The 17,836-nt window shown below is 43.3% G+C and overlaps 1 protein-coding gene across 1 annotated transcript in view; it reads left to right on the top strand.

Moving 5' to 3' along the window:
• The first annotated feature begins 3,092 nt into the window (after positions 1–3,092).
• MEI1 (meiotic double-stranded break formation protein 1) overlaps positions 3,093–17,836 on the top strand; it is a 57,114-nt gene continuing 42,370 nt past the window's right edge. Inside the window, exons 1-9 of the mRNA XM_005909442.3 lie at positions 3,093–3,263; positions 5,734–5,857; positions 6,680–6,730; positions 8,812–8,885; positions 10,380–10,485; positions 10,999–11,202; positions 12,610–12,740; positions 15,918–16,032; positions 17,171–17,287. Of these exons, the coding sequence (XP_005909504.1) occupies positions 3,093–3,263; positions 5,734–5,857; positions 6,680–6,730; positions 8,812–8,885; positions 10,380–10,485; positions 10,999–11,202; positions 12,610–12,740; positions 15,918–16,032; positions 17,171–17,287 (1,093 nt within the window). The remainder of the gene's footprint in view (positions 3,264–5,733; positions 5,858–6,679; positions 6,731–8,811; positions 8,886–10,379; positions 10,486–10,998; positions 11,203–12,609; positions 12,741–15,917; positions 16,033–17,170; positions 17,288–17,836) is intronic.

The raw sequence follows: 17,836 nt of genomic DNA, 5'->3' as shown, positions 1-17,836 counted from the left end.
TCAGGACTGATTTCCTTTAGGATGGACTGGTTGGATCTCCTTGCAGTCCAAGGGACTCTCAAGAGTCTTTTCCAACACCACAGTTCAAAAGAATCAATTCTTTGGCACTCAGCTTTCTTTATAGTCCAAATCTCACATCCATACATGACTACTGAAAAAACCATAACCTTGACTAGACAGACCTTTGTTGGTAAAGTAATGTCTCTGCTTTTTAATACGCCATCTAGGTTGGTCATAGCTTTTCTTCCAAGGAGTAAGCGTCTTTTAATTTCATGGCTGCAGTCACCATCTGCAGTGATTTTGGAGCCCCCCAAAATAAAGTCTCTCACTGTTTCCACTGTTTCCCCATGTATTTGCCATGAAGTGATGGGACCAGATGCCATGATCTTAGTTTTCTGAATGTTGAGCTTTAAGCCAACTTTTTCACTCTCCTCTTTCACTTTCATCAAGAGGCTCTTTAGTTCTTTGCTTTCTGCCACAAGGGTGGTGTCATCTGCATATCTGAGGTTATTGATATTTCTCCTGGCAATCTTGATTCCAGCTTGTGCTGCATCCAGCCTGGCATTTCTCATGATGTACTCTGCATATAAGTTAAATAAGCAGGGTGACAATATACAACCTTGACATATTCCTTTCCCTATTTGGAATCAGTGTGTTGTTCCATGTCCAGATCTAACTGTTGCTTCCTGACCTGCATACAGATTTCTCAAGAGGCAGGTGAGGTGGTCTGGTATTCCCATCTCTTTAAGAATTTTTCACAGTTTGTGGTGATCCACACAGTCAAAGGCTTTGGTATAGTCATGTCCTGTCCTATTCCAAGTTAATTTTGATTGAGGTAGTATGCTCAAACAGCCTTTTCTGCTTGAGGAAGGGGTGGTACTTTGCACTGGACACTATTATTCAGGTCCTTTTGAAGGACCTGAGGGAAGAGAGCTTGACCACTGAGTAGCTGCCATTCTGGGATTCTGCTGTCAATGTATAGATCTCATGGAGAAAACATTCTACCTCTTCAGTTCTCAAACACTGGTTCTCAAGTCATTAGAAGCTGGAAAAAACAAGGAATTGTTTGCCTGCTCATGCCTGGGGCTTCCAAGGTGGTGCTAGTGGTAAAGATCCCACCTGCAATTCAGGAGACATAAGAGATGAGCATTCGATCCCTGGAGCAGGAAGATTCCCTGAAGGAGGAAATGGCACTCCACTCCAGTATTCTTGCCTGGAGAATCCTATGGACAGAGGAGCCTGGTGGCCTACGGCCCATAGGGGTTGCAAAAAGTCGGACATGACTGAGCACGCAGTGTAGTCCTCCTGACGTATGGCCTCCAGAACTGAGAGAATAAATTTCTGTTGTTTCAAAACACCAAGTTTGTGGTAATTTGTTAGAGCAGCCATAGAAAACTAATATACCCCAATATTTAGCAGCTTAAAGCGACATTAAACTTTTTTTTTTTTTTTTTTTTTTTGCCACACCATGCAGAACACAGGATCTTAGTTCTCCAAGCAGGGATCAAACCCATGGCCCTGCATTGGAAGCCCAGAGTCTTAACCACTGGACCACCAGGGAAGTCCACAGGAGCATTCCTTAACTCACAGTTTCCGTGAATCAGGAATCCAGGCACAGTTTAGCAAGATGACCTTGACTCAAAGTATCAGTTATCTCCTTCAATGCTAACAGCTTGCTGGGCATTTTTGTGCTAATTAAATTCTTGTAGATTGACCGATTTGGTTAATAAATTTAATAAACCAATTTTTCTTCTTCAGGATTCCTTTTGGGCTCACAACATTGCAAGTACTGTGCAGCTCTCTGTGAGAGGATATTTTAAGGGGATCACCTTAGAATCTCTGAGAGAAAGGCATCACCTTAGATTGTTTGAGAGAAAGTTGTCATGTAAATTTAAAATAATAGTGCTGACAGTTTTTTCGAAAAATCACTGAATTCATTTACTTTTTTAATAGCACAAATAGATTGTTTCCTTTCCTTTCTTTTTCAAGGCTAATAACAGCGCCTTTATAAATGTTTTTCAACCTTCAGCACGTGGTGAAGCCGAATTCCTGCAAGTTACAAGAGCAAACATCATCTTTTAGGATTTGAAATAGCTCAACTGGAATTCCATCACCTCCACCAGCTTTGTTTATAGTGATGCTTCCTAAGGCCCACTTGACTTTGCATTCCAGGATGTCTGGTTCTAGGTTGGTGATCACACCATCATGATTATCTGGGTCATGAAGATCTTTTTTGTATAGTTCTGAGTATTCTTGCTGCCTCTTCTTAATATCTTCTGCTTCTGTTAGGTCCATATCATTTCTGTCCTTTATTGTGCCCATCTTTGCATGAAATGTTCCCTTGGTATCTCTAATTTTGTCGAAGAGCTCTCTAGACTTTCCCATTCTATTGTTTTCCTCTATTACTTTGCCAACAAAGGTCTGTCTAGTCAAAGCTATGATTTTTCCAGTTGTCACGTATGGTTGTGAGAGTTGGAGTATAAAGAAAGCTGAGTGCCGAAGAACTGATACTTTTGAACTGTGGTGTTGGAGAAGACTGAGAGTGCCTTGGACTGCAAGGAGATGCAACCAGTCCATCCTAAAGGAAATCAGTCCTGAATATTCATTGGAAGGACTGATGCTGAAGCTGAAACTCCAATACTTTGGCCACCTGATGTGAAGAACTGAGTCATTTGAAAAGACCCTGATGCCGGGAAAGATTGAAGGCAGGAGGAGAAGGGGACAACAGAGGATGAGATGGTTGGATGGCATCATCACCGACTTGATGGACATGAGTTTGAGTAAACTCCAGGAGTTGGTGATGGACAGGGAGGCCTGGCGTGCTGCAGTCCATGGGTCGCAAAGAGTCGGACACGACTGAGTGACTGAACTGAACAGAACTGATAAGAGCAAACAGCTTTGAGCTTAGACGTACAAAGTGAGTCCTGAGTCCCTTCACCTGCCTTTAGGTGCCGCTGCTCTCCTGAATTGCCAGGTACTCGGTTTACGCAGGCGCATTACCCTCCTCGTGCGCCCGCGCCGAGCTCTGCCAAGTGCGCTTGCGCAAAAACTTGGCGGGAACAGTGCTGTCGCGGTAGAACGCGTGTCGAAGGATGGCTGTGAGGGAGGCGGCGGCAGGCCTTTCCGGGCCCGGGAGGGACGAAGAGGCGGCGCTGCTCTTCGAGAACGCCCATTACCGGCACGACTCGCGCTGGCTGCTGCCCGTGTCCCCACGCTGCTGCCTGGCCTGCGCGCTGGAGCTGCTGCCGGAGCCCGGCGTGTCGGTGCGAACTGGGTCCCAGCATTTCCCTCACCAACCAGGCCCTCCCCTCAACGGAACAGGTCGCCTGAACCTGACGCACCTCCGGGGAAACTAAGCCGGGCCCCCGCCTGGTTAAATCTGGCTCCTACGCAGACCCGCCCCTCACCCTACCCCGCAGGCCGCCCAGCAGCCTCTTTCGTAACGAGGCCCTGAGCTTGGCTCTGCGCCTCATGTGGGCCCACGCTCTCCGCACTAAATCCAAGGCTCTCAGGGCCCTCCAAGACTCATTGGCACGCGTTCCCAGCTTTCCCTCTGCCCTCCTCTCAGCCGTCCCGCCCTTTGCTGTCCCTCCCCTTCTCGGGGGTCCAGCCTTCGCTCGGGCTGCCTCCCGCGCGAGCGCCCGCGCAGCCTGTGGGCCGGGCGCACACACCGCGGGGCCTTACTCCCTTCAGCTTTCTGAGGGAAATGTGAGGCGGGGGCGCCTTGGGCTCTGTGGCAGCAGGAACGACGAGTGGATGTTATGGGCGGGCAGGAGTGGGGTGAGGGGAAGACCTTTCTGAGAGGCAGAGCCGGCTGGAGCATGATCTGCCCGCTCCCTCAATGTCTGCCCACTTATGCTGTGAGTTTTTTGTCCGTGGACACCTCCAAGTAGAGTTCGGGAGATAACTTGTTTTTCAGATTCTCAGGAGCAGAATTCTTACCATGGGGTGGGTGGGGAATCAGCTAGATCAGCGGTCCTCAAGGTTTTGCTCTGGGGATACCGTTCCACTTTTTAAAAGTGTTGAGGACCCCAGAGAGCTTTTGTTTATTTACTGTGTTGAAAGTAACAAAGTTTAAGATACTCATTTAAAAATAATAGTAAATCCATTACATATTAATGCAATTCTTTTTATTTTGACAAAAAATAGGTAACATCCCATTTACCATTTTGACTCTTAAATGTACAGTTCTGTGGCATACATGATTTTCAAAATGAAAATAACTACTTTCAAAACAAAGCAGATAATGGAAGGAATGTCTGTTTCACATTTTTGCAAATTTTGTTAATGGCTGATTTAATAGAGGACGGCTAGATTTTTGCATTTTATCTGTTGTGATATATCTCCTTGGAAAAACTCTACTGTACACTCAGTAGAATAAGTGAAAAAGTCAAATAGCATCTCAGTATTATATGGAAATAATTTTCGTCTTGTGGATCTTCTGAAAGGATTTTGGGCATGCTCAGGGTCCAAAGACTATACTCTGAGAACCGCTGGACTATCTGATAACATCTATAATATCACTGAGGCTAAAGTTCTGAGACTGCCATTCTTGGACAGTGAGAGGTACAAAGATGAATAAGACAGTGAGGTATGGGAGAAAATAAGAGAACACATTTCTGGGAATTTAGAAGCTGGACATGTTTATAGTAAGTGCTGTTTGGTGGGATAAGGAGCGAAATTAAGGAAGTTTTTTTTAAGAGGAGGAAGCATTTGAATTACACTTGAAAAGATGGGTGATATTTGGGCCAGAGGAAATGGGGGAGCTTTTTCCAGGAGGTGGGATTAGCAAGGATGAGTTTGGAGAGGTCATCAGAATGTGTTTGAAGGGCAATTGAGGGAGGTGATATTGGAGAGCCAGGGTTGAGATCAGTTCCTTTAAGAGTTTGAATCCAAGCTAAGGCTTGGATTTAATCTAGCAGATGAAGGAATGTCATTGAAATTTTTTGAATAACTCATTTAGGTCACTAGCTTAATTATGTGGGAAGAACTGGTGAAGTTCACGAATAAGAGACTTGTAATAGCACAGGTTAGAGGCAGTAAGAGATGCAACTTCACCTTTTATTGAACGTACTTGTCTTAGCTTCATTTTTCACCAGCTGAAGGGGTTAATGTAGTCGGTTGTACCTGTGTTCATGTTCTGTCCTCAGTACACCCTTTTTTTGATCTATCTTTTGTTACTGTCTTGAACACTTTGCACAGCTGCTCCCCAGTTCCCTGTACAGGGAGGCAAATTGAGTGTGAAGATTTATGTCTACACTGAATGGAAGGATGCATTTTTCTCTACCTACTTCAGTGAGACTTATGAGAGTCCGCAGTATCATTCTCATAGACTGTGGAAAGAGCCTTGGACAAGACCTGGTTGGATACTTAGATTTGAGTCCTTGGCAAAGTCTCTGACCCTCAGTTTTCTCATCTCCAAAACAGCAATAGTAGTACCTTTTCCTGCTTGCTTTACCAACTCAATTAGGCTTAAATGAGCTAGTAGACAAAAGAGTGATTTGTGAACAGTAAAGTGCTCTGTAAATATATTGTATTAGAAACCTTAGTTCTTGTATCATCCTTTGTTTGAACATGTGGATTCCTGTGTGTAAATGATGCCTCTTTTCATACTCCATAGTTCAGATGATCCCGCTGGTGTAATCTTGTAGTTATATTTGGGAATTATACTTGTTTGGGTTCAAAACAACTGAGACTTGGTTGCTATTGAATATTTATTTCATCTGCCCCTAGTTGGTGCGCAAGAAGCACGTGCTGTCCAGCTTCCGAGATGCTCTCATGAAGCATGCCTCCCTGGTTGTGCAGCTGGTGGCTCAGGATCAGAGAATCTGTATCCACTTCGTAAGCATGCTTTTCGGTGAGACTGAAAAGGAAACCTGGAGTGAATTTTGCCTGTATACTTTGTACATTTGTTTTTGGGGTCTTGGAGAAATGGTCTTGGAATGATAGTTTCCACTGTTTGCAATGTAAAAGTTTAACTTACTAACAAATTATTTTGTTATAATGGTGAAGAAATGTCCCCTTCCTAAGATACACGATGCATTATATTGTAACTGGCTTTACTATAGCTCAGGTGTTATTAAAAGTGTGAAGGTGGATGTGTTCTTTTAAAAAATCTAGACTGTCTGGTCTTTGAACAGGATTAATAGTCAGATCTGGAGTCTGCTGATCTGACTGTGACCTTGATTGAGTGACTTCTTTTCTGTACCTTTAGTTTCTTCATGTATAAAATAAGATGAATTAAAAAGTCCCTTCTCTTAATACAGTTATAATGTCCTATGGAATGAGCCCTTTCAGGGAGGAAAGGAGCCAACTTAAATTGAATGCTTTTCTCTGCTAGAGGCTTTTCAGGCTTTCAACTGCCAAAATATTCTTTTAAGGGAGAGAGGATGATCCCCAAGGCTCAGGCAGGCCTTAGCTAACAGCTGGTGGAACTGGGATTTTACCCCAGGTCTGTTACAGACTCCAGAACACACAGTTTTTATACTGTGCCACACTGACTATTTTTATCCTTTTAAAGCCAGAGAGCTGTTATTGAAAATCTGGGGTTTGGTGCTGAGGATAGAATTTAGCTGGGACATTGCTTAAAGCTGCTATTAGTCTTAGAATTCATAGTGTGCCTTTCTGGATTTGTTTCTCTTTTAACTGTTAACCATCCCCCTCTTCCTTCTGCTCTAAGGACTGTTATGTAATGTAGAGGATGGGAGCATAACAGACCTCTGTATTGAAGGTAAGGTAAAACTCTGTGTTCTCAGCATTTGAAGCCGGGAATATTACCCTGAATTGCAGCTCTAACTATTTGAGACCTGGATGAAATTTTCCATTTTACAGACAGATAAAGAAAACTCAGTTTTTAATCATTAATTCTGCATTTTTTTTTCTTGGCACCTACTCTGTGTCAAGTACTGCATTAGATACTAGTGATATATCTGACATAATTCCTGCCATGTAAGAGTTTACAGTCTGGAGGAGAGGTTGGCTGGTAAATAGCAACGGCTGATAAGTGCTATTACAAAGACACGTACAAACTCTGCTTTTTTTACATTAGTGTTGGGTGATTGGAAGTTGTCTGCACATAGATGGTATTTAAAGCTGTGGAAGTATCTGAATTTACCTGTAAGACTCAAGAAGAAGGAAGACGAGCATTGGGATGAAAGGATTCTTGCAGAAAGAACAAAGAACTGTATCAGTTAGGAGTCTAGTGAGGAAACACAAACCACTCAAGTTATTTGAACAGAAAAAAGAACTTTAAAGAATTATTAACTAGGTAACTAAAGGCAAAAAGAGAACCAAGTTTTCACCAAGGTAGCAATTTCTGAAAACAGCTGCCACCCCTGGGACTAGGGAAGCAAAGGGAGAGGTTGAAATTATTAAAACTTACAAGTTTGGAGGAAGGACCCCATATATGAAACTCAGACCACTGAGGAGAGGATGCTGCTTGGCTGCTGCTGGCTCCATGACCATACAGCCATAGAGTTAGCAGCTGTAACAGCTAGCAGTTGTAACAAATAAGTCAATATGATCTGTGTGTACTTTTGACCATCTCTCAGTATAGAGAGTGTGGATAAACAAATGTCTCACTTGAAGTTCCGACGGCATGGGTGGGGAGATCTCCCTTTGCCATTTTCCTCAAGGCTGCCCTGTTGTTATTATTTAGTCACTAAGTCATGTCCGACTCTTTGCGACCCCATGGACTATAGCCTGCCAGGCTCCTCTGTCCATGGGATTATCCAGGCAAGAATACTGGAGTGGGGTGCCATTTCCTCCTCTAGAGGATCATCCTGACCCAGGGATTCAACCCATGTCTCTTGTTTGGCAGGTAGATTCTTTACCGGTGAAAGTGAAAGTCGCTCAGTTGTGTCTGACTCTTTGTGACCCTTTGGATGGTACACTCCCTGGAATTCTCTAGGCCAGAATGCTGGAATGGGTAGCCTTTCCTTTCTCCAGGGGATCTTCCCAACCCAGGGATCAAACCCAGGTCTCCCACATTGCAGGTGGATTTTTTACCAGCTGAGCCACAAGGGAAGCCCCAAGGCCACTCTAGAGTGGAGCTATAATCCTAAAGCCATCTGCTTCTGGTAGATGCCAGCATAGCTTGGAATCCTCTGGAAACTTCATGAGGTGGTGAGCACTAGATGGATATTGCAAAGCTAGAGGGAGAAGGACTTGCTCCTTCCTCACTATTTGCTGTTTACTTCCTGCCTTCTTTCTGTTTCTGTCAGTGTTGTTCTAGAATGCTTCTTTACTCTGGGAGTGGTAGAGTCTTCCCTCAGCAGCAGCCAAATCTAGTTTGCCACTTCCCCCACACTTACAGAGCAAGCCTCTTCACTCCTCATCAAAGACACCAGCAGAAGCACACAAATGATTGTATAGAAGGATAGGTTTGGGGTTGAGTGATAATATTATTGTCAATTATCAGCACAAGAATTAACTCATAACTCTTTTTTAGTATATGAAGTAGCAAATTCTAAGGAAGGAAAAAAGTGGAAATAATATAATGATAGTAGTTTTCAACCTTGGTTTCACAATAGACTTACCTGGGAAACTTAAAAAATATCCAAATGCTTAGACTCTTTCTGTAGAAATTCTAATTTAATTGATCTGGGATGGAATTGAGCAGTAGTTTTTATTTTTTTTAAAGCTTCCTAGATTATTGTAATGTATTGCCTTGTTTTGAACCATTGATGATAAAACAGTTAAGAATGGAGGAGATAGAAAAGACTAATGCCAATTAACACAAGCAGATGACTTTGATTAGAAGTCTGGGCCTGGGGTTGTCTTCTGGTAAGTAATGGTATTGTGTCTGTTTAGTCCTTATCCAGCTTACGACTCAGCTGAAGTTGGAGCAGACCATTCATTGCCTTCTGGGTGAATGTCACAAAGAGGTCAGTAAGTATCCGTGGGTTCTTGAGTACCTCTTGGAATCCTCAGATGTCAGAGCTGGGACAGCCCTCCTTTGGATAGATTGGAAGATTGAATCTGGAGAGGAAAAGGGACTTGCCTGAGGTCACTGAATCAGTGGCAGAACCAGAGCTGGGGCCTGGGTCTTCTGCTCCAGTACTCTTTGTAGCTTCCTCCCTTTCGCTTTTAGTCTCCCAAAGTCTACCTCCATGTTGGTGAAGTCCATTTTCTGGCATAGTCATCCCGTGGACATTCTCTTAAATATGAACAGATTTCCTTCAAAAAATTTTTAAGGAAATATGTTCACTATGTCTTGGCTTAGTATTTTTGTTTGGTTTAAGTTGTATACGATATTTTGTATTGAAGGCATTTGTTTTTATCAGCATCTAAAGTAAGCACTGAATAGTTATATTTAACCTGCTTTCTTCAATGTAGTCAAAAATATCAGTTAAACAAGCAGCTTTTATAGGAATAGTATCAGAATCTTTTTTTTGCAAGAGAAAGACAGATGTTTATTCAACACCATTAAGAGCAACATTTAATTAAAAAGTGTTAAATTATCGTGTCATTATAATTGCTCTGCATGTGATTAATATATAAGATTACATTTATAAATTATATTTATAAATATCAATGCATCATTATGGTGATGCCCCTTTATATACTGTAGGCATTGTGTTGGTGCTTCACATGCAATATCTCGTTCAATCTTCTCAGCAACCCATTGAAGTTGGTACTATTACTAAGTCCCATCAGAAGAGTTAAGAATTTTACTTAAGGTGCTATAGCTAGTCAATAGAAAAGGTGAAATAAATACTATTGACTCTCTCTGAAAAGCATCAAGCATGTATGCATGCTCAGTTGCTTCAGTCATGTCTGACTCTGCAACCCTATGGACTATAGCCCATCAGGCTCCTCTGTCCATGGGATTCTCCAGGCAAGAATCCTGGAGTAGGTTGCCATGCCCTCCTCCAGGGGTCTTTTCAATCTGGGGATCAAACTCATATCTCCTGTGCCTCCTGCATTGCAGGCGGCTTCCTTACCCCTGAGCCACTGGGGAAGCCCCAGGCATCAAGCATAGTACCTGACAAATAGAATGTTCAGTAATAGTAGCTATAATAATGATAATAATAATAATTTTTTGCAATGAACTAGAATTCCATTTTTATGATGTGTCCAACTTTCGCCCCTCCAGTTTCTGGCTCCAGAGAGGGCAAAATACGCTAATTTTAATTTAGTTTAACAAACACGTACTGAGCTATGTACTGAGGATTCTAAGAGAAATCTGATTCGGTCCCTTTCCTCTGGGGTTTCCCAGTCCAATAGGGGCAATTGATACTTAGCTAAAGAGGCTGGTTACTAACTATTGTGAGAGACACAGGCAGTACAGGCTTTGGTGTGGATAGGGCAAGATGAACTTTGGTGGGAGATCTGTTCTCATCCTAACTTATAGAAAGGAATGTGTTCACTTTCTGTAGCTGTGTAGCATGCCCTCCATGCGAGGCAGCCTGGCCACCCTGACCCTTCTTGGCAAGTTGGTAGATGCTGTCCCTGCTCTGGCAGACAAACTTGTGATGGAACATGGTGAGTGACCTCTGGGGAAGAGCTGCTTCTACACTTTAAAGAGCTGCTTTGATCACACTTCCATCTGGGAGGAACATTCACTGTGTACACCTGGAAAGACATTACTTTCCTTCCATAGGCTTCAGTTTCCTCATCTGCAAAATATGCTTTATATTGGCTAATTGGGGCAAAAAAGTATTGCTCAACTCTGGTCTTGGGCTGTTTCTATTCACTATTTTAACAGAAAATAATTAAGTATCTACTATGAGTCTTTCAGATGGGAGGAGGAATTAATTCTGGAATGCACAAGCACTTTATCAGTAAAAGGAAATAAGTATCTCATAGAGGATTTATCCAAGGGTAAATCACTTAACTTCTTTATGCCTTGGTTTTCTCTTTTAGATTCCCAGAAATCATGTATTGTGGGGGATTATAGGGATTACCATGACTACCCCATTCAGGGCAGTAGTTTGGAGTGTCATCTAGCAGTTGACTTGTGAGGTTCCCTTGATCCCTTGGTTGTTTTCTGGATAGGTGACCTGATGGAGCATCTGTTGAGAGGTTTAGTGTACCCCAATGAGGGGGTGCAGGCTTCTGTCTGCTACCTTTATGGGAAGCTGTACTCCTCCCCAGTTGCTGCTGAGATGCTTTTGGGCCATTTCCGGGAGAAGCTGTGTCCTCTCTTCCTTTCCACCATGGATGGTGCCCAGACAAAGGAGCTACAGATCAACTGCTTGGGTAAGATGTGGGACTGGAGAGAAAAGAGAAAGCTTTTGAGATTTTTTTTGAGGATTTGAGATGCAGACTCATTAGCGGTGGGGAGGTTTGCTGCTTTGCACGGGGTAGAAGTCATGGATTTGGGAGATAAGAGGCACAGACTGTGAAAGATGCCTCATGTTGGTGTGGTATCTTAAGAACGTCACCTTTGGAAGGAGAAGAGGAGGAAAAGTGGGACAGCAGTTTTTTTGCCTCTGGTCTTTACTGCCTGCCCTGGTGCATCCTGTACTTGCTGCCAAATTAATCTTCATACTGCATAGCTCGCGTCCCGTCAGTTTCCTATTTGGAAAATCATCTATGGCTTCTTCTGGCCTCCAGGGTGAAGTCCAAATTTCTCTTGTTATTTGAGGCTCAGTGTACCCTTTCAACCTCTCCTGTCAACTTCCTTACATAAATACAAAATCTATCAAATGCTTTTGAGCAGGGAGCTTTCGTATTTTGGATAGAGGAAACGGGCACTGGTGATTGGGTGCAGACCTGTTTCAGAGCAGGGGCTACAGGGAAAAGCATAGTCTGGGCAACAACAATTTATTTACAGTTTGGGCCAAGAGCTCTGTTTTGAACAGCTCAGCCATACATAGTGTTCATTCTGAACCAGGACCCCTTCTGGGTTTGTACAGATGATTAAACCCATGCTCTAATCTGGAAATTCATAGTCCATTGTGGAGGGCAGATGTGGACAATTAGAATTAATTGTGATGTGCGCTGTCATGGAGATTGCAAAGAAAAAGGTGGGATTCTATTCAACGTAGTACTCTAAATCCTGCCAGAACAATTAGGCAAGAAAAAGAAATAAAAGGCAGAAGTAAAGGAAGGAAGTAGTAAAATTGTCTCTGTTTTCAGATGATATTACCTTATAGGTAGAAACCCCTAAAAACTACACTGAAAGAAAAGTGAAGTCGCTCAGTTGTGTGTGATTCTTTGCGACCCCATGTACTGTAGCCTACGAGGCTCCTCTGACCATGGGATTTTCCAGGCAAGAATACTGGAGTGGGTTGCCATTTCTTCCTCCAGGAAATCGTCCCAACCCAGGGATTGAACCCGGGTCTCCCGCATTGTAGGCAGACGCTTTACCGTCTGAACCACCAAGGAAGTCCAAAAAACTACACCAAAAACTGTTAAAACTATTAAATGAATTTAGTAAAATTGTAGGGTACAAAATCAGTTGAATTTCTATATGGTAGCAGCAAACTATCTCAAAAATAAATTAAGAAAACTCTATCTACAGTAGCGTTAAAAATAATAAAATGCTTAGGAACATCTATGGAAAGATGAAGAAACTTCTAGCAGATGTGTGAGGAGCCACCTTGGGTGTGTCCTTGTACCCATGCTGCTCTTGCCTCACTTCCCCACCCCTTTGTTGTCTAGGTTTGCTAAAGCAGCTGCTGAAGTATAATCTCTTTGTGTCCATGCTCATGAACAAGTCTGCGCTGGTGGAAAGTGCTGAGAGTGTTGAGGGGCCACCAGGAGAGACCCCACTGCCTATGGTGCTCAAAAAGGTAGTTGTCCTGTGACTCCTGGTCTCTGGCTTCAGGAACCTGAATCTCCTGGGGCTTTTTCCTTATCCTTCTACCTAGGATTTTCGAAGTACTTTCTCACTGGCCAAAACAACATGCTATTGGAAGACTCAACGTTGGTTTTCTTTCAGTTGTGAATCTTTATGTTTGTATCCTCCCCTTTACATCTGGGTTGTCTGAGAATGGAGAATACACACAGCTGTGGAAACAAAGCCACCTCAGTTGTTTTGGGGATTATTCAAGCTTCTCAGCTTGGTACGTGGAGCCCTCTTTCTCTGGGCCCAGCTTATCCCTTCAGCCTTACTTGCCTGTCTCTTCTGTCCCACAACCCAGCACTCCAGCCAGATGGAACTTCTCCCTGGTCCTGTATATTCTAGGACCTCCTGTCTCTGTGCCTGTGCAGATGCTCTTCCCCTTTGCCTTTAAAGCCTTTCCTCTGTCCTTGGTCTGATTCAGCCTTCAAGGCCTATAGAGCTCCCCTGTCCCCTGGCTCCTTTGGGTAGAATGTGCCCTCTTCACAGTGCTTACCTCACCATGTTGTGGTTGATCAACTGGGAGCTTCTTTAGAGCAGGACCTGAGTCTGACTGTCTCTGTCCACAGTGCTCAGCACAGGGCTTGGCAGAGCTGCTTATCCTCATCTGATACCAGGGATATCACTCACTGACTAGACTGTGGGACTGCTTCTGTGGAAAGGAGGAGGTACCTTGGTTAGAAACGGGAAAGGGACAGTTAGGATTAGGTAAGGTAGGAATAAAAAAACCAGAGCAAACTGCCCCTCCTAACCTCCCTGGGATGCCTCTGGAATGGTCCACGCGGGGCCTTTGAACTCTCAAGAGCAAGTCTTGTGTCTTTGAACCACAAAATCTCATAGTGGGTTAATTTCTGTGTTCACTTAATTGCTGCTGTCCTGGAGTCCTTGGTGGTGTCTGGTTAGAACATTGCTGCTGGACTTAGCAGGAGCACAGTGTCTCGTGTCCTCACAGTGCACCAAGGCAGCATGAGAGTGGCGGGGACAGAGACTGGAGAGCACCTCCCTAAGGAGAGAGAGCTTCGTGGAGACAGGAATCTTGGTATGGAGCTCCTGTCCTCCATCCATACGTGGAGACTGTTTCTCTCTTAGCCATTTTGGATGATTAGTGTTTTATTTACTACAAGAATCAGCAAGTTTGGAACTTGGGTGAGGTGAGAAGGCACTTGCCTTAGGTGGAAAACTTAAGGGGGTGCTAAAAACTCAGCAATCAAAAAAAAAGTAAGAAAACCTCAGCAATCAAGATAAATAGTATTTTAATGCAGAATTTTAAAAAATCAAAGTTAATGCAAAAATTAATGATGAACAAAATATCAAAATTTTAAATAAAGACTGGTCTGTATTCTTCTACTTCCATTCTTCTGTTTGTTTTTTTTTTTGGTCAGTCTAATCCCAACACAGTAAGGAATATACGTTTTAAGCCAAGAATCATTGCTTTGCTTAATGGTTACATATCATTTTTCTAAGGCACTTTTAAAATACTGTAACAGCTCTCAAACTGGGAGACATTTTACCATTAATGGTATGTCATAGTTTAATTATAGCTCTTCTTAGTGGTACATAAAATAATGGTTTGCCTTTTATCACTAGGCATGACTGAAATACATGTCATTTCCTATATAAAAGAGAACAAGATAAAGATTAATATCTAGAAACTCCTTTATATGCAAATAGAAAGGCTGTTTATGTATCCATTTTTAAGTCTAACATAACTGAGATGGGTTTAAGTTTGTAGTCCTCAAGAAATGTGCAGCTTGGTCCTTTTCCTTTGAAGCTCTAAAATCATGCAGTGTCTCTTCTGTCTTGTGCTATGTTTTGCTTGTCATTTCCCCCCCAGAAGGCCAGTTTCTTCTATACTTAAAATCTCTGGTTGCATTTAACTCTTTCCTTGATTTCTGAAAGTGTTGTTCAGTTCAATTCTGTCACTCAGTCATATCCGACCCTCTGCAACCCCATGGAAAGTGTTTTAGGGACTCCTAATAGCTATGGTGTCTAGTAGGAGTTTGGATGTTATTCAGAGTTCAATGGAAATTCATTGAAATATTTTAATTAGAGGAGTAACCTGATTTAAAATTTTGATGAGGGAGGCATCTCAGTTGTGGAAAGACTCCTAGATTTGGATGTGGCTGACCTGAGTGTCTGCCTGAGCTTTGCCACTTACGAGCTGTGTGGCCTAGCATAGGTAACTTAACTTTAATGAGCTTTCGTTCCTTCCTCTGTGTGTTAAGGGTCCCCGAGACCACTCTAGGTTCAGTGACTCACTAGGAAGACTCACAGGATTCAGTGTACAGTTATATCCACAGCCGTGATCTATTACAGCAAAAGAATACCAAGCAAAATCAGAAAAGGGAAAGGTGTATGGGATGAGGTCTAGGGGAAAACCAGGCACAAGTTTCCAAGAGTCCTCTCCTAGTGGGGTCATACCAGATGCACTCTATTCCTCTGCCAATGAACTGTGACAGCATGTATGAAATGTTTAGCAGGAAAGCTCTTTAGAGGCTCAGTGCCCAAGGTTTTAATTGGGAGCTATCTGATTATGTAGGTATCCTCTTGCCTAGCACATACCAAAATCCCAGATTCCCAGAAAGAAAGCAGGTGTGCAGCATAAACTGCATTGCTTGAACAAATGGTTTAGTAACAATGAGCCACTCTTATCAGTTCTGGGAGAATTGGGAACCCTCCTGAAATTCAGCTTCCCAGACTCAGTGCAGACAGGACTTTCTAAGGGTACAGTCTCAGGTCTGCAGTATTAACTCTTTCCTGCACACTCTGTAAAGTGAGGCTAATAGTAGAACCTTGCCTTGACACATCCCAGGTTTGTTACAAACATCAAAACTGGACGAGGGCTGTGAAAATACTTTTGGCAGTGAAGGCCAGAGCATTCTTGGGGACAGGTTTAGTGTTCTTGGAATGCCACTGTGTTCTTTTGTTCTATTTCACACCTGCTTCTGTTCATAGAGACTCTTTTCCATAATCCACAGCTGTTCTCCTTGAGTATCATGATTACACCTGGTGCCAGTAGTGTGGGAGGGATTCAGAGACAATCAGGCTCTTGCCCTGAGGCACCTAGGTGCCTCCCTCTGGTCCTGTCTGTGTTGTAACTGGCACATTTTGCTGCCTGTTTCTCCAGCTTCTTCTCTCCAGAGATGAGACCCTGCAGGTGGCCAGTGCCCAATGTATAACTGCAGTATTAGTCCACTCACCAGCGAAGCACGCCCTGGCCTTCATCCACGCTGATATCCCAGGTGGGAGTCCCCTTCTAACTTTCTCCTCTGAGAACCCCAGAATTCTGACTGGAGATTTTCACGTAGCAGCGGCAGCAGCAGTTCTGTTGGGATTCTTTGTTATGCATACTGAAGGGACCAGCTGGTGGCATATTCATTATATATGACAGAGTCTAGGAAATACACCTCAGGAAATCTGAATCCTCTTTCGACAGATTTCTAACTGACCTTGAACAATTTGTTACTGATTTTTAGACCAGTCTAGGAATAAACCATCTAGAAATAAACATCTAGTGTGGGGTAGTAGAAAGACCTGTAGAAAAAAAGGAATTAAAGGTCTGAGGACATAAAGTAAAAGAAGAATCTTAGAAAAAGAAAAAAAAAAAAATAGAATAGAAAAAAAAAAAAGGGAAAAAAAAAAAAAGGAATTAATGTGTCTTGAAAGTTTGTGATGAGCCAGGAAATATGCCCTGAGGTGCATTGTAAATGTTGCCACATTTAGGTCCTCATCTTTGCTATTTTATGAATAAGGAAATTGAACCAGAGAAGGGAAAGTGAGCGAGTGAAGCCGCTCAGTCATGTCTGACTCTTTGCGACTCCATGGACTGTAGCCTGCCAGGCTCCTCCATCTGTGGGATTCTCCAGGCAAGAATACTGGAGTGGGTTGCCATTTCCTTCTCCAGGAGATCTTCCCAACCCAGGGATCAAACCCGGGTCTCCCGCGTTGCAGGCAGACGCTTGACCGTCCGAGCCACCAGGGAAGTTAGAGAAGGGAAACAGCTGGTTTAAATCAACAAGGTTCGGCATTGGCAGAGAAGGGATACAAAATCAAGGCTCTCTGGCTCTAAAACCTCTTTTCTCTGCATCATGTTGCTGCCCATCCTGAGAATCAGGGGACCTAGGTTCTAGTCCCTCTTCTACCACCAGCTGTCTCTCTCTGGACCTCAGTTTCCCCATCTGTAAAAAGAAGAAGTTAGACAATAAGCTAGAGGGCATTTTCCAGGTTTATGTGTGAATTAATGATCATGTCTTAGGGCGAGGGTGTATGAACAGATGAAGTGACAGGTATGAGATGCTTAATAAATCTAAACCCTAGTATTAGTTAAGGGAGCATTATCACACAGTTTTCATATTGCTTCCTCCCTCTCTCCCTGGCCAGAGTTCCTCTTTGAGCATCTTTCCTCTTCCAGTGAAGTGCTCGTCTGGTCCTGCTACAACTGTTTGATACTCCTGGCAGAAGAGCCACTCTTCTTTTCCAAGTGCCACACGGTGTATGGTTGGTACTGTGGGTCCTGCACTAGCTCTGGCTTGGGTGGACAGCACCTTGAAGTTAGGTGGCAGCAGCAGTGATGGGCAGGCTGGCCTGTACTTTGGAGGAAGGTGCTGGTCTGGTCATTTCCATCAGCCCCAACTTGTCACCAGATTCCACAGGCAAGCAGTGATATCCAAACAGTTCTGCTCTCCATTAATTGGCGGAAGTATATGTTTAGCGAGAAAAGGACACTCCTGTCAGCCACGAGATGAATTCCTGTTGTACCTCAAGAACAACCTTACTCAGCCTTGGAGTAGTCTTCCTGTGAAATCTCCCCATCTAATTAGTCCCCCAACTTTGATTTAACCTTTCAAAGTTTTGTTGAAACTATCCCTTCTTCTTTCCTGGTGATACCTTCCTTGTCTGGAACTTTTTATATCACATCTAGATTTTTAGACTGGGCACATTCAATTCATATTCTGTGTTCCTATGCTATGCCAGGCATCAGGCTGGGAGCTAGAGATTTAGACATATAACATGGGACATATAAAATATAACAGGGACATATAACAT

Source organism: Bos mutus, chromosome 5, assembly GCF_027580195.1.
Source record: "Bos mutus isolate GX-2022 chromosome 5, NWIPB_WYAK_1.1, whole genome shotgun sequence".
Classification (NCBI taxonomy): Eukaryota; Metazoa; Chordata; class Mammalia; order Artiodactyla; family Bovidae; genus Bos; species Bos mutus.
The sequence above is the reverse complement of the archived record's forward strand: the minus strand, read 5'-3'. Positions and strand labels throughout refer to the sequence as shown.